The sequence below is a fragment of the Budorcas taxicolor genome, chromosome 1 (assembly GCF_023091745.1).
Source record: "Budorcas taxicolor isolate Tak-1 chromosome 1, Takin1.1, whole genome shotgun sequence".
Classification (NCBI taxonomy): Eukaryota; Metazoa; Chordata; class Mammalia; order Artiodactyla; family Bovidae; genus Budorcas; species Budorcas taxicolor.
In genome coordinates this window covers 6258207-6275057 of record NC_068910.1, presented here as the reverse complement: position 1 = coordinate 6275057, position 16851 = coordinate 6258207, and the positions used below count along the sequence as shown (strand labels likewise).

The following is a 16851-nucleotide window of genomic DNA, read 5'->3' as shown; positions in this document are numbered from 1 at the left end:
GGTCAGGTGGTCTGGTATTCCCATCTCTTGAAGAATTTTCCACAGTTTGTTGTGATCCACACAATCAAAGGCTTTGGCATAGTCAATAAAGCAGAAATCGATGTTTTTCTGGAACTCTTGCTTTTTCCATGATCCAGCGGATGTTGGCAATTTGATCTCTGGTTCCCGTGCCTTTTCTAAAACCAGCTTGAACAGCTGGAAGTTCACGATTCACGTATTGCTGAAGCCTGGCTTGGAGAATTTTGAGCATTACTTTACTAGTGTGTGAGATGAGTGCAGTTGTGTGGTAGTTTGAGCATTCTTTGGCATTGCCTTTCTTTGGGATTGGAATGAAAACTGACCTTTTCCAGTCCTGTGGCCACTGCTGAGTTTTCCAAGTTTGCTGGCATATTGAGTGCAGCACTTTCATAGCATCATCTTCCAAGATTTGAAATGGCTCAACTGGAATTTTATCACCTCCACTAGTTTTGTTCATAGTGATGCTTTCTAAGGCCCACTTGATTTCACATTCCAGGATGTCTGGCTTTAGGTGAGTGATCACACCATCGTGATTATTTGGGTCATGAAGATCTTTTTCGTACAGTTCTTCTGTGTATTCTTGCCACCTCTTCTTAATACCTTCTGCTTCTGTTAGGTCCATACCGTTTCTCTTTACCACCACCCAATTCCTCTTCACCTTTTACCTTTACTTGAAGCAAGTACTGTATGTCTCAATAACTCCACACACACACACACAAAAGTTTTCTTGGTAGAAACTCTGGGCAAGTAAGGAACAGAGGAAGCCAAACCTCATCAAGGATCTCACCACTGTGGGTTTCCTGCCATCCACATTCTGGGGTGGATCCTTCCACGTGTCTCCCGGCTGAGTCCGGGATCACATATCCCTACACTTCCGTGCATAGTGCTATCCTGTGGTCTATGCTGCCTGAAGGTGTGTAGACCCCATCCTTTGTCCCCCACCCTATCCTCACACCTCCACACCCCCCAAAATGCCTTTCCCCAAGGGCAGCACCAGCGTTCTTGTCACAGACTGAGGCATAATTTTCCAGGCTCGTCTCACTGAACCTCGAGGAATCTGACTGCACCCTGACCCCTCTCTGAGCACCCTTCTCTCTGACTCCTCCTTCTCCAGCTCCTTCTTCCCTTACCTTTTATATTTGTGTTCCCTGTGGCCCATTCCTCAGCCCTGCCGCCCTGATGCATTTGCTTACCTCTCCCCACATCACCATCCCTCCAGCCCAGACCTGGCCCTGTGGCTGCAGCCTCGCCCACATGGGACACCTCCTCCAGGAAGCTCACAGGCCCTGTACACCTAACAGCCTGGGGTGGGCTGTTCCCTGCCCCATGGTCCTCTCAGTGTGGCTCCTGAGGCCCCACCGCCTACACCTCACACCTCATTCACCTCCTAGATATTTATCACCTCCCCTCCCCCAGGCCACCCCTCCCACCTCTGCCCCAGCTAAGTCATGCTCCCCATTCCCCTCAGCTTCTTCCTGCCCATCAGCCTCCTCTAATTACATGCACCATGGCGTCAGGGTCCCCCTGTCCTCACCAAGGCCTTCACAGCCCTGCCACCAACTCAATCCAAGACCTCAGGCAAACACAGTCCCTTCGGCACCTCAGTTTCCCCGTGTGACACCAGCTGGTCTCCAAGAAACTTGGCGTGAGTGGCTGTTCCTCCCTAAGTCATCACTAGAGGGAGCCTCTTGTCCACAGAGCAGGAGAGAAGGGCCTGGTGAGCAGCAGGGATACCCCTTCCCCACCTCCGCTCCAGCCACCCTCCACCCAGGGCTCTCACTCTCAGGGCTGGGGTGTTGGGAGCTGCCATTTGCGTCCTCAAGGGCTCAGAATGCCACAGAGGGAACGGTATTCCCTGGGCCACACAGCTCTTCAGGACAGAGGTGCTGCTGCTGCTGCTGAGTCGCTTCAGTCGTGTCCGACTCTGTGCCGCCCCATAGACAGCAGCCCACCAGGCTCCCCCGTCCCTGGGATTCTCCAGGCAAGAACACTGGAGTGGTTGCCCTTTCCTTCTCCAATGCATGAAAGTGAAACATGAAAGTGAAGTCGCTCAGTCGTGTCCGACTCTTAGTGACCCCATGGACTGCAGCCCACCAGGCTCCTCCATCCATGGGATTCTCCAGGCAAGAGTACTGGAGTGGGCTGCCAAAGGTCTGTCTAGTCAAAGCTATGGTTTTTCCAGTTTTCCGGTAGTCATGTATGGATGTGAGAGCTGGACAATAAAGAAAGCTTAGCGCCGAAGAATTGATGCTTTTGAACTGTGGTGTTGGAGAAGACTCTTGAGAGTCCCTTGGACTGCAAGAAGATCCAATCCGTCCATCCTAAAGGAAATCAGTCCTGAATATTCTTTGGAAAGACTGATGCTGAAGCTGAAATTCCAATACTTTGGCCACCTGATGCAAAGAACTGACTCATTAGAAAAGACCCTGATGCTGGGAAAGATTGAAGGCAGAAGGGGATGACAGAGGATGAGATGGTTGGATAGTATCACCAACTCGATGGACATGAGTTTGAGTAAACCCCAGGAGTTGGTGATGGACAGGGAGGCCTGGCATGCTGCAGTCCATGGGGTCACAAAGAGTTGGACACGACTGAGTGACTGAACTAAACAACTGAACTGGGCAGGTACCCCACGGGCCCCTCTGTCCTCCAGAGCCTCTGGGCTTCTGGGGGCTCCTGTGGGCAGGAGCTTGTCTGCCCACATGGTTGCTGGGAGAGGCCTTCCCTCTCCTCCCCAAGCGAGGCTGGTCAGCCCTTGACCACAAGGAGGCAGGAGGCTGCGGGAGCAATGGCAGGCACCTGGCTGGCCCATCCTCTGAGCCTCAGTTTCTGCCTCTGTGAAACAGGGATCAACACAGTTCCCATCGCAGGAGGTGAGTGAGGAAACAATGAGGCTGCAGGGGCTGGGACCTGCCTGTCAGCTCCACGGGGCCCAGGACATGGGGCTGCTAGAAATCTGGCTGTAAAGGTGGGGCCAACTCCTGCTTTCCCAGTGACCAAGTCCACCCAGCCCAGGAACCCAGGCACCCGGGCCTTCCCTGATGCACTCCACGCCAGAGCTGGGGCTCCCAGAGCTGCATCAGCTCCGTGATGCCAGCTGGCTGCCTGTCTGGTGCCGGCCTCTCTCTGCCCCTTTACGTGGCCAGGGGCCCTGCCTCCCTGGAGGGTCCCTCTCCTGCCTCCTGGAACAAGGGCTGGTATCTCCACTGGCTGGCTGACCTTGGGCTAGTCCTGCCACCTCTCTGAGCCTCCTTTCCTGCACTCTGTGTGGCTGGGGCCTACGTGGGTGGCTCTGTGATGCGGTTCCTGTCCCTCGGCATGGAGCTGTGACAATCTGGGACAGCCCCTGTGGGTGGTGCCCGTCCTCCCCCGGGCTTCATCTGCCCCACCTCGCCCACCCCTGGAGGACCCACCTGTGTGATGCAGGCGCCCGTGAAGGCCACGATCACGGCCACCACGTTGACAGTCAGCTGGAACTGCAGGAACTTGGAGATGCTGTCGTAGACGTTGCGGCCCCACATCACCGCCTTGACGATGCTGCTGAAGTTGTCGTCCGTCAGGATGATGTCCGAGGCCTCCTTGGCCACGTCCGTGCCTGCGATGCCCTGTGGGGATGGGGACAGGAGCCTGGCTGGGGCGACCGGAGAGGCGAGCGGCTCTAGCAGCACCATCCTCACCCCCCGACCACCGCACCCACAGACGCATGAATCCCCAGCACTGCAGACCACACGGGAGCGTGTCTGCCCACGTGATTGCTGGGAGAGGCCAGGCCTCGGAACACCTGCCCTCTCCTCCCTAAGCGAGGCTGGTCAGCCCTTGGCTGCAGGGAGACAGGAGGCTGCCTCTCCCAGTGACAGAGTCCAGCTGACCCAGAAACCCAGGCACCACACTGGACACACACGTGTACATGCATGCGTGCACACACACACACCACCCCTACTCTTCAAGACCCAGCCTTGAGGCCAACCTCTGCCTTCTGGAAGGGGGCCCTTCCACTCTATCCCTTCCCTTCCTCAGACCCATCGCTGCACGAAGCTCTCTCCTCCCTTCCTGAGGCCAAGCTGAGTGTCAACACCTCTGGGAGCGTCAGGTGGACAGCGGGTTGAGTGGAGTGAGCACCGGGGTTCCTTCATCCCCCTGCTGGAAGCTGGCGGTCCGCGCGTCCCCCTTAGCCCCTGCCTGCGGGCTCCTGCCAGCTGCTGCCCCAGCCCCCGTGCGCTCCTACCATGGCGAAGCCCACGTCAGCCTTCTTGAGCGCAGGCCCGTCGTTGGTGCCATCCCCCGTCACGGCCACCACCTGCCGCTGCTCCGTGTGCGTGCTGTCGATGATGCCTGTGGGCGGGGTGTGTGCTCAGGGCCCTGGGACCCTCCTGGGGGTGGGGGCCCAGGCTGGCACAGTCTCCTCTCTGGCCCCTGCCCTGCCAACCCCCTGACTCCGTCAAGCTTCATCCCAGCTCCCAGCATCTGCAGGGGACATGCGGCCCCTTAGCCCAGTGCTGGCTGCAACCAACACCCCCTCGTAGGGGCCTGCTGCCTCTCCCACGCCCTCTTTGCTCTCTGCAGCCCATGGCCATAGCAGTGACCACCCTGGCCAAACTCACCTCCCTGTCCTAACCCCAGGGTCCTCTCTGTTCTCCAGGGGAGCCAGGTTTGGCCAGGGGGCCACCCATCTGCTCTGCTAGCATCTTGTGCTTGGGGCAGGGGGCCAGTCACACCTGATGAGGCCTGGGCTCGGCCATCTGCTAATGACCACTCTCTAGATACTCATCCTTAATAAAACCTTCAGCAAGTAGCAGTGAACAGACGACATGTGGCTCGCGTCACTGAGCGAGCGAGGTCCAGAGGAGCAGGACGGGGGAAAGAAGTCGCCTCTGCCCGCCGCTCAGGTGGGAGTTCCCTGGGTTTGGTGGCTCCTCTAGTTCCACCCCCATGGGGCATACAGGCGCCACCTTTACCTTCAGCGGGGCCTGGCCTCTCTCCTGAGCCCTGACTCCATGGACACTTCCACTGGGATGTCAGAGGGCCTCCAGCCCAGCCTCCTAAACCACGTGCATCCGTTTCCCCTCAAATCTGTCCCTTCTTGTGCACCTCCCGACACCCAGATGCCCCCTGTAAACTTTGCAGCAGGCTCTCAGGCAGGAACACACCGAGCAGTCCTGGACTCCCATCTCCCCTCTTCCTCCACCCCATCCGGGCCAGGCTTGTCCCCTCCACAGAGAGCTCTCAGACCTACCCACTCCCAGCACACCTGCACTGTCCCCAGCCCGACCCTGGCATCCCCTCTCACAGCGACCATCCCAGCGGTCCCTCCATTTCCAGGCCGCTCTCCACTCAGCAGCAGGGAGGGAGATTTCTAAAACACCGCTTCTCCATCAAGGCCCTCCTGCAGCTCACCACCTGGGCTAGCAGTGCAGGTCACCACCGAGTGTTCAAGGCCCCGTGTGATCTGAGGCTGGGACTCCCTTCTCCAGCCCCTTCCTCTCGTCTCCCTCTCTCACTGGAGGCCCCAGGCCAGCCAATGAACTTCCTCCCACCCCTTGAAAGTGCCTGGATATCTTCTCCTCTGGGTTTCCACAGTGTGGTTCCCTGTCCTGGCTGAAACACAGGTCCATCCCCTGAACCCCATCCCACAGCCTGCGATCTGACAGCAACCCCAGGTGGAGTGAGAGGCCAGCAGGGGGCCCCAGGCAGCCTCCTCTTCCACCGCTGTGGCCTCTGTGCAGGGAAACGACCTATTCAGTTTCTACTGGGTGAGACCTGGCCATGAAATCCAAGAGGGAAGGGCCACGTCGGCCAAGAGATGGGCCTGACACACAGTAGATACTCAGTAAACATTTGTCAAGAGAATGAGTGAATGAATGAATAAGTGATTGAATAAAATTGGAGCTGGGTTGGGGGGTCTCCTGTAGTTCGGGGCTCAGTGTTTCTAAGGCCAGGTCTGCCTCCATTGGAGTCTTTGGGCAGCACCTTTGGAAGACGAATCTAAGATGCCCTATGCCTGACCTCAGTCAGAAAACTTCCCCTTATGGCCATTCAACAGATGGAAAAATTGAGTCCCGGGGCTGGACACTTGCCAAAGGCCACAGAGCAGGACAGGGGGCAGAGCCAGGGTTTTAACTCAGGCCTGTGTGACTCTGAAAGTGCCCTGCATCTGGCCAGTGAGATGGGCTCAGCAAGGGGTGTGTCCTCCCCCTGGAAGGAGTCAGGGAAGGACACTGGTTTTGGGCCTCCTGTCTCAGATCACTGTTCCCAGGGCAGCCCATGCCCGGGGTCCTGGTCACACACATGGGACAGCATCCTTAGAGACCAGGCTGGCCAAGGCTCTCAGACTCACAAGGTGTGGGGCCAGACTGGGAACATACGCAAAGGAAGTGGGCTGAGTGTCAGACCCAGTGGTTAAGACAGCATCAAATGGGAACAGCAGGGTCTGTATCCAGTCATTCAAACTGAACATTGACCAAGACACACCACCCAAATCAGCCTGTCGGTGGGCTCCTCAGCCCTCAGTCCCATTGCTGCCCATGGGAGGGGGAACCTAGGGCAAAGGCCCACCACCTCCTCATGCCGCTGGGGCCCTTGGCCGGCCTCCTAGGGCGTCCCCAGGTATGAGGAGTTCCAGGTGGGAGCCTCTGTCATCCTGGAAAGAAGCTTAAGGCTTTAGGACAGGAAAGCCCTAGAGGCCTGGTGCCTGGACCTCAGCACTGCCCGGGCCCACCCAGGTCTTACCTTTGACCAGGGTGTGCTTGTCCGTGGGCGAGGAGCGAGCCAGCACCCGCAGCTTTGGCCAGATCTTATCGATCCGCTCTTGTTCAATCTGGAAAGGGATGGGGGAGGGGCAGGTCGGTGGGGTCAAGAGAGAAACCGAGCCCCAGATAAGGGAGGGGACTTGCCTAGACCACTGGGCTCTGAGCGGCATACTGGCTGGCTATTATGTACGCCCATGCCTCCTGGCCCCCCATCCGGGCCCAGCCCTCCGAGGACCCTTTGCGCTGGGCCACGTACCTCCCCTTTCTCGTTGCGGATCCTTCGGTTGAACTCCTTGCCCTCAAGGCACAGGAAGTCCTCCCCGGGATGGATGATGCCACACTTGATGGCGATGGCCCGCGCTGTGTTGATGTTGTCACCGGTGACCATGCGGACAGTGATGCCTGCTCGCTGGCACTTGCGGATGGCTTCCGGGACCTGGGAGGGAGGGCAGGGGCCATGGAGCAGACAGCACCTCGGGTAGGCCCTCCCTGCCTTCATGGGTTCCAGAGCCTGTTCACAGGCGGTAAGGGGTCTAGATGACCGGGAGATCCGGATGGCACGCAGACCATATCCTCCCTTCCTCTGCCCATGGCAGGCATTGCTAATCAATCCCAGCACACTCTGGTTAAACCCTGATGTGGTCTCACAATTCTTTTCTGCAGTGTCCCTGACAGCCGTCACCTATCAACCGTGACAGTGCATCCTAAGATGACACCACTGACTGTTCTGACCTGGACAAGAACTTTAAGAAACACTGCACTGAACACCCTCTCGGATATGGTCCCGGGCAGGAGCACAGAGCACTGCATTACCGCACAGGATATTGTCCCTGCTTTACCCACACGCACAATTCCTGCAAATGCCATGTGAAATACGTTTGTGTACTTTGGGGTTTTTTTTTTTGTGGGGTGGCCAGGGGAAGAACATTGCATTTTAGGGCATATTATTTACGTAATGTGACACTGGCTTAGATAAACGCAAATGATAAGGCTTCATGTAAAACATGACATCCCCCTGGGAGAATAAGGACTGCCTACTGCCCTTGTTGTAATGACAGACTGACATCTGGGCCACTTGGGCCAGAGCAGACCCAGCCAACCAAAAGCCAGCAAGTCTCCCAACTCTGCCCTCAAATCCCTACTCCACCCCGACTCCCCACCCCACCTATGCAGAGCTCTGGATCTGTCCAGCAATTAGGATGCGAAAGCCAGCCTGGGAGCTTCCCCGGTGGTCCAGTGGTTAAGAATCTGCCTTGTAATGCAGGGGACATGGGTTCGATCCCTGGTCCAGTAAGATTCCACATGCCATGGAGAAACTAAACCCCTGCACCACAGCCACTGAGCCAGCACCCTAGGGCCCTCAAGTCTCAACTACCGAACCCACACACCTAGAACCCGTGCTCTGCAACAAGAGAAGCCACCGCAATGAGGAGCCAGCTCACCACAAGGAGAGAGCAGCCCCCACTCGCCGCAACCAGAAAAGGAAGCAGCAGTGAAGACTCAGTGCAGACAAAAATAACATAAATACACAAGTATTTTAACAAACCAGCCTGGAGCTGCTGTGGCCCTTTATACATGGCTCAGGTCAACTGAACAAGTGATTCTTACCCACGGGCAGTGACAGATCGCACAACAGTAAAGCAGTATTTGCTGCCGAACGTCCTTCAGTGGGAGAGGACATGTCGAGGGCAGAAAACCCAGCTCTGCTGAACGACCGACGTACTTTCGAATCTCAGACCTGGCGATCGAATCCCACGCCCCCTCCTCTTGCACATCCTGGCTCTGAGAACTCACTTTCACCCCTGCCTACCCTGACAAGTCACTGCTGAGAGAATTCAAAGACGTTGTTGTTGCTATTCAGGCGCTCAGTCATGCCTGACTCTGCGACTCCATGGACTTTAGCCCACCAGGTCCCTCGGTCCATGGGATTTCCCAGGCAAGGGATCTAGAGTGGGCGGCCATTCCCTCCTCCAGGGGATCTTCCCAACCCAGGGATTGAACCCGCGTCTCTGGCATGGGCAGGCGGATTCTTTACCACTGAGCCACCTGGGAAGCCCCCATCCTGCAGTGGAGGGAGAAACAAACCCCCAGGAGAGGCAGGGTCCAGGTCAAGGCTGGGGAGGCCGCTCCAGCTCCCTGAGTTCTCTAAGAAGACAGTGGTGACAGGGAGTGCTCTCCGTCCTTTGAATGGCTGGAGCGGGACACGCTGACCAGGGGCCGCCTCTGGGTGTATTCCCAGCGTATGGGGAGGAACATTTTGGTGCCCACTCAGGGCCTGGGGCCACGTGAGCAAGGCGTCTGCTTTGTGCCACGGCGCCTGCTCACGTGAGCAGACGTGACCTCTTTTTATAGAGCTGGAGGGAGTGGGGATGTGGGAGGTCCGAGATCCCGTTTACATAATTTACCGATGTCCTCATGACGGCTGTAACCCGGCTGCGGCCCTCCGCTGTCTCCTGCCCCAGAGGACACGAAGAAGCCACTGTTCTTTTGGGAAAACATACCTTTATCTGTTTCCTGCCCCGAAAGGAGTAATTTAGGTTTTGTTGTTTCAGAGGCACTTGGAGTTAGAAGGGACTCTAGGTGGTGACTCTGACCCTCTGCTAATTGCCTAGATCCCCTCCCAGGCATCCCCTTTGCTTACATGCCTCTGTTGACAGGGTGCTCACCCCTTCTAAGGCTGACTGCCCCACGGTAGAGCAAGTTTATTATATCTTTTCACATAATCCTGTTTTCAGATAAAAGAGCAGTTACACACTCCAGTTTTCTTGCCTGGAAAATCTCATGGACAGAGAAACCTGGTGGGCTACAGTCCATGGGGTTGCAAAAGAGTCAGATACAACTGAGTGACTAAACAACAACTCTAGGTCAGACCCATTCTCTTGTACAGAGATTGACTCTTCAGTAAAGATCTGTACAGAGGGCTCGGGGAGCACAGAGGTGGACACTGTTGCTTAAGAAACAAGTGTGGGGAGGAGAAATCTGGGAGAGCTTGCTGGAGGAGGGGATGCTCAAACTGCCTCTTTTTAGCCAACACTAACTAAGGCTTTGGAGAAGGCAATGGCACCCCACTCCAGTACTCTTGCCTGGAGAATCCCATGGATGGAGGAGCCTGGTGGGCTGTAGTCCATGGGGTCGCTGGGAGTTGGACATGACTGAGCGACTTCACTTTCACTTTTCACTTTCATGCATTGGAGAAGGAGATGGCAACCCACTCCAGTGTTCTTGCCTGGAGAATCCCAGGGACGGGGGAGCCTGATGGGCTGCCGTCTATGGGGTCGCACAGAATCGGACACGACTGAAGCAACTTAGCAGCAGCAGCAACTAAGGCTTAAAGCTCAACATTCAGAAAACTAAGATCATGGCATCTGGTCCCATCACTTCATGGGAAATAGATGGGGAAACAGTGGAAACAGTGTCAGACTTTATTTTTTTCCCAAAAGCAGAGACATTACTTTGCCAACAAAGGTCCTTCTAGTCAAGGCTATGGTTTTTCCTGTGGTCAGGTATGGATGTGAGAGTTGGACTGTGAAGAAGGCTGAGCACCGAAGAATTAATGCTTTTGAACTGTGGTGTTGGAGAAGACTCTTGAGAGTCCCTTGGACTGCAAGGAGATCCAACCAGTCCATTCTGAAGGAGATCAGCCCTGGGATTTCTTTGCAAGGAATGATGCTAAAGCTGAAACTCTAGTACTGTGGCCACCTCATGTGAAGAGTTGACTCACTGGAAAAGACTCATGCTGGGAGGGATTGGGGGCAGGAGGAAAAGGGGACAACAAAGGATGAGATGGCTGGATGGCATCACCAACTCTATGGATGCAAGTCTGAGTGAACTCCGGGAGTTGGTGATGGACAGGGAGGCCTGGCGTGCTGGAATTCATGGGGTCGCAAAGAGTCGGACACGACTGAGTGACTGAACTGAACTGAACTGAACTAAGTCTTGGATGCCTGGCTCTGTGCCCATGCTGGGGCTGCAGAGACGACCACTTCACTGTGGTCCTGGCTTCAGAGAACTGCCCACGAGGTGCGCAGGCAGAGGAAGGGAGGGTGCTGCAGACGGTGCTGCAGGTGATCTGGGGGCTGAGGCCCAGGGCCGGTGAGAGGCAGGGGCCGGCCGGTGGCCATGGAGCCAGAGACGGGCTGGAGGCCCAAAGGTCTGGGAACCGGGGCCTCGCTCCTTCAGGCCTGGGAGCCATGGCAAGTTCTCAACTGGGAATGAGGTGATGGTACCACATTTCAGAAGGACTTCTGCTTTCCAGATGGTCTCAGGGAGCTGAAATTTGCCTGCGTGGAATCCCTACCATCTGAGCTTCACCCCAACAAGCCAGACTGGGAAAAAAGGAGGAGGTTAATTCTTATGGCCCCCACACTTTTCTCTGTGCCGTGGAGGCACCTCTGCTTTGGGGAGAGAGGGCTCAGGGACCAAAAGGCTGAGCTGGGCTTTGCCCAGGCTCCCCGCTGAGCCTTGGTTTCCTCATCTGTAAAATGGGACCATAGTTTCCATCCTTCACTGCAGCTGCAGAAGTCTGTGACCTGCAAACAAGCTCAGGGCCAGTGCCTGCTGGTGATGAGGGGGTGGGGGAGGCTGGCAAGACGCCTCACCCCAGGCGTCCTTGTCTGGTCTTTCTGCTCCAGAGGGGTGAAGGGGGTGCAGAGCGAGGGTGCAGATGTGGGGGTGGGGTGCTGCGGGCACCTGGAGCACGCGGGGGAACAGGTGCTTGGGGTGGTGGGATGGGGTGGGTGCCGCACCACGGCTCTTGGGTCAGGTATATTAGGAGTCTTTGACCTGCCTTGACTAGGGGCGGGGACTGGGGACAGATCTGGAAACCCCTGGCCACTACGAGATATACTCTGCTTCCTTTCTGAGCAGCGCCCCCCACACTGGACATCCTTGCCGTATTCAGTCCTGTCTGGTTTCACACTCTCATGCACCAAGCAAGCATCTACACTTTCCCTCACCCTTCACTTCACTAGGCCGTGGGTCTGCAGGCGGAGGCTGCCAGCTGCTCAGAACCCTCACAGAGGCCTGGGCACAGGGCAGGCGCTCAGTCAGTGAGGGTTATCATGAAGCACCTCTGCGCTCAAGTCCCTCGAAGGCTGACCCATGTGACAGGATGTGGACGGGTACAAGCAAATTCTCCCAATTCAGCTCCAAGCTCCCTTCTCAACCTGTTCTCTCATAAACTCAACCTGAGGGGGACTTCTGTGGTGGTCCAGTGGCTAAGACTTGGCCTGCCAATGCAGGGGGTGTGGGTTCAATCTCTGGTTGGGGCTAGGATCCCACATGCCTCATGGCCCAAAAAAAACACCCCCAATCATAAAACAGAACCAATATTGTAACAATCAATAAGGACCTTAAAAATGGTCTACCTAAAAAAAAAGATTTTTTTTTAAAAGGAAAAGCAACCCATCTGGGGTTTTCAAGAGTCTCCAAACACCCAGCATCCCATCCCGCCTCCTTGCCTTTGCCCGTGTGGTCCCCTCCACCAGGGACGCCCTCTCGCCCTGAATCTCTGTGCCCACAGATCTTTGCCATCCTGCACATGAAATGTTCTCCACTCAGGAGCCATCCTTGGCCCCTCCAACTCAATGGGATGCCTCCTGCAGCTGCTCAGCCCTTCCTGTTATCACCTCACTCGTTCATTTATGCGACGCACAGCTAAGGAACATCGAACTGTTCTGGGCACGGAGGATACAGAGAGGATAAAGACTCAAGCCCTAGAGGCATCAATCTGGTTGAACTGTGCTTTCCCCATAGATACAATAGCTGTAAAAAAAAAAAATTCCTTCTTTCACTAAAATTATCCTCGATATTTCTCTCTGAGGAAAACCAGCCAGGAAATGGGCGCTTCCTGTTTTCATTAAATAAAGGCTTTAAAACATCTGTTGTTTCTAGTGACAGCAGTCGTCTGTGACTCCAAGGGCTCCAAACGCCCCCGGATAACACGGCAAAGCTCCAGCCGTGGCTCTCCTGACGGCTTTATCCTCACTGGCTGCCATCAGCCTTGGAAAATGTACTGCGGTTGTGTCTTAGGGATGGGAGTCGAGTGGTTGGCAAGCCTGTTTTAACCTGTTCTGTCCTTTCTCTTTTCAAGGGAGGAAGGTAATGAGAGTTTCTCCCCCTGACAGATGGGGAAACTGAGGGACACAGAGTTTCTTTTCCTGCAGCAACTGCAAACGAATCTGACCAGGCTTGTGGGACCCAAGATGTGGTCCAGGTGGGGCCCTTCACTCCGGCCGGGCTCATGGCTGTCCTGGGAACTTTTACAGACATTCTAACCGTAGGCAGAGACACTCCTCCCAAAGGTTCGGGTGAGGGCTTCCCAGGGGGAGCTAGTGGTAAAGAACCCACCTGCCAACGCAGGAGGCATAAGAGATGTGGGTTCGATCCCTGGGTGGGGAAGATCCCCTGGAGGAGGGCACGGCAACCCACTACAGTATTCTTGCCTGGGAAATCCCATGGACAGAGGAGCCTGGTGGGCTACAGTCCATGGGGTCGCAGAGAGTTGGAGCTGACTGGAGTGACTGAGTGCACGCACGTGGCCCTAACCTGAGAAGCTGGTGGCCGTGGCTGCCTCTGTGGGGGGGACTGCGGGTCTGGGGCTGGCATGGGGGCTACTGCACCCTGTCTGTGCCGGTGAACATGTTGAATTTGCCTCCATAAATCACCTAGCCTAAAGTACCCAAATAAATCAAAACCCACACTTGCTGGTTTCCTCAGGCCCTGCATCCCACCCCCGCCTCATGGGAGATGCTGAGTCAACAGGTGAAGAGGTTCAACACTTTCCCTAGCATCGCCAGTAACCCCGCCGTGCCCCTCACATGTGGCTGCCTAACTTCCTCATTGTTCAGAAGGTGAAATTGAGGCCCGGGGCAGCGATGTACAGGAGATCTTATGGGAAGGAGCAGCAGGGGCGGGATGAGAACCCACTTCCCTCCAGTGGGCTCCGTCCTTCCAGCACAGTTCCAGCTTCTAAATTCACATCCCAGGATGAGCCCCGGGGAGACACAAGGTCGCCACAGGATGTGTTGACTGAGGGTAAGCCTCCCAGGCTGCTGGCTCAGAAGGGGACCTGGGGAGTCCCCAGGCCAACCACTCACTTTACAGATGAGGGGACTGAGGCACGAAGAGGAGAAGTGGCTTGCTAGTGCCCGAGCTGGGGTTGGGATCGGGCCCCCTTTCTCCAGTGCGGGCTGACTGTGCACCCGGCCCTGCTGGTGGACAGCGTGCATGCGTGCGTGCCAAGTAGCTTCAGCTGCATTCGATTTTTTGCGACATGGACTGTAGCCCGCCAGGCTCCTCTGTCCATGGGATTTCCCAGGCAAGAATACCAGAGTGGGTTGCATGCCCTCCTCCAGGGGGTCTTCTCAAACATAGGGATCGAACCTGTCTCTTAGGTCTCCTGCATTGGCAGGTGGGTTCTTTACCACTGGCGTCAACCTGGGAAGCCCACACCCCCTCCCAGTGTCTGTGCCTGAAGCCAGCTTCTCTGGATATTTTTCGTGTCATCAGAAAACAGCAGGGACCCGGCTCAGCCCTCTCAGGCCCTCTCTCCTCTTCTCAGCCCCCTGACCCACAGCTACCTGCCCTCTCATTTTTGTGGCCCCCAGGAGGAGGCTCCAGGCAGGAAGGCAGGAAACTTGGATTCACTAAGCGAGACTGTGGGCACCTCACTGGCCCTGCCTGGGTCTCCGCGTTTGCTTCTGCAAACTGGGAGTGTGGGAAGGTGTTTGGACTGGATCAGCCTTTCAGACCTTGAGTCTTGCCCCTTTAGTGGATTGTGAAATCAGTTTTGTGGGTGGTGACCAGTGTTTAAAAACATAAAGGAAGCGATAGAAGAGAAGAGAAAATACTTCAGTGCATCACCTTAGTTTGTGAGAGTTCTATTTTGGTTTAGCGTGTGTGTTTGCTGAGTCCTGACATAAAGTACATTTCTCATCACTGGGGGTCACGACCCAGTAACGCCGCTTTCCCCCCTGCTTCAGCGTGATGAGGCCGGAGCTTGGGCATCGGGGTGGGAGGGGGCTCTGGGGACGGGGAGGCCCGGGGAGCCGCAGGCCAGCTTCGTGCCCTGTGCATCTCAGTCCCCTGTAAGGGTATAACACATCACAGCAAAGCCCAATCCCGTTAGTAGCTGGTAATGAACGGGCATTCCCCCAGGGAGACTGGTAAACGCCGTGTGTCCAGGGAGGGGTACTGGCTGTAGGCAAAACGCCAGGGGCACTAACTGCCTTTGCTGTTTTAGGCTCTGGGTGGGAGGAAGGAGGCATGCGTGTGTGTGTTTAGAGTACTATTCTTATCCCCAGTCTTCGGATGAGGATATGGAGGCTCAAAGACGTTATGTAACTGGCCCAAGGTCACACAGCTGAGGGACTCAGAAGCCCAGGTCTGTCTGATGCCCAAACTCACAGTTTTGACCCATCTCCCTGTTGCCTAAATGTGAAAGGCCACGTCTGTGACCTTCAGGTTTCACTTGGTCTTTAGAATGCTGAATCTTACAATACAGAGGCCAGGAGCTTGGAATTCAGCTGGGGATTGGCAGGGTTGGGGGTCAGGAGCTTCTTTGTTCCCTTTCACTTGAAAGAAGGGGACATGGAGGCTCCAAGAAGAGCAGGGAACAGCCAGAGACCCCCCCGAAGATGGTGACAGGGTAAGTGGGGCACCCTGAAGTTGCCCTCGGTGGAGGAAGGTGGCCCCAAGACAGGCTGCAGCCTGGGACCCTTTACTGCACAGCTAGCACCTGGGCAGTCATGTCCTCAAGCAACAGAATATAAAGAAACCATAAGGGGGCTTCCCGGGTGGTCCAGTGGTTAAGAATTTGCCTGCCCATGCAGGGCACACTGGTTCGATCCCTGGTCCAGGAAGATTCCACATGCCACGGGACCACTAAGCCCGTTTGCCACAACTACTGGGCCCACGTGCCTAGAGCCTGTGCTCCACAACAAGAGAAGCCACCACAATGAGGAGCCTGCACGCCACAGCTAGAGAGTAACTCCTGCTTGCACACAACTAGAGAAAAGCCTGCACGCAGCAATGAAGATCCAGGGCAGCCGAAATTACATAAGACAAATTAAGAAGAAACTATAAGGGACGGCAAATGACTGCATGCGTGCCCAGCTGGGCGAGTTATAGACAACAAGATACAAAAGAGACCAGGAGAACCCCATTGCCACTTGGAAGAGTTGGGAGCAAAAGCAGGGTACTGTGCATGCCCCCTGTTCACAAGACCACCGACGGGGTGGGCTCTCCCCAGAAGAAACCTGTTACTTTTTCTCGCTCCCCTCTGCTGCAGCAGGGGCCCCAGCAAAGCCTTGCCTGACTGCCTCGTCTGGCCTCGTATCGATTTCTATTGATTAAGGGGGCTGAGAACCCTGGTCTGTAACACTCCCAAGGGGCCATCACTAAATCCCACAATCGAAGCCCGTCCTGGCCCAGCGGTTGCGTTAGTCCTCGAGGAAGCAGGGGCCGCCCCCTCCTGTGTCCTGCTCCCACTTCCGGCTCCCAGGGTGAGTGAGTGCGCTCTGCCTGCCAACAGTGGTGTGTTAGTGATCCAAGGCTGCTCTCTGCTCTTCTCACAACCCCCTTCCAGCTTGGGCATTCCAACTGATCACGCATGTCCCATCTTCCTCCAACCCTGCAAATCTCCAGCTGAATTCAGAATCAGCTAAAGAAGACTGAAGACCCTCTGTGTCAGCTGAGCACCCCAACAAATGCACATGTTACATCACTTCCCTCGGCCTTTGTGGGGAGGGGACACGGTCATGCCTCCTCCTTCCCTTCCGCTTGAGGGTGTGACCTTCAGTTAACTTTCCCGCTCTGTTGCCCTGGAAACCGACGAAGGCAGACTGCCCGCTACATCACTAGGGAAAACTAGCTGGGAACGTCGGTCTGCATGCAGACAACTCTAAACTGCTGACGGGGATGCCCATGTTTGGGGTCTTCTTGAGCGTGGTCACCTTTGTTAGTGGGGATCTCCTTTGCAGGGGCCCATGGATTTTTGACAGGAAATCCTGACTCCTCTGAGGCTTCCAGGGCAAGGCAGGCCCCACGCCTGTCCCCGGAGCCCCGGAGAGAAGGTCTCTGGGTGATT

General features: G+C 55.9%; 1 protein-coding gene across 1 annotated transcript in view; it reads right to left on the bottom strand.

The window, feature by feature from the left end:
- The window catches only part of ATP2B2 (ATPase plasma membrane Ca2+ transporting 2), a 117698-nt gene that overhangs the window by 15197 nt on the left and 85650 nt on the right, over window positions 1-16851 (bottom strand). Inside the window, exons 14-17 of the mRNA XM_052649317.1 lie at window positions 7021-7200; window positions 6745-6832; window positions 4244-4350; window positions 3432-3623 (exon numbers count right to left, since the gene is read on the bottom strand). Coding sequence (XP_052505277.1) covers window positions 3432-3623; window positions 4244-4350; window positions 6745-6832; window positions 7021-7200 — 567 coding nt within the window. The remainder of the gene's footprint in view (window positions 1-3431; window positions 3624-4243; window positions 4351-6744; window positions 6833-7020; window positions 7201-16851) is intronic.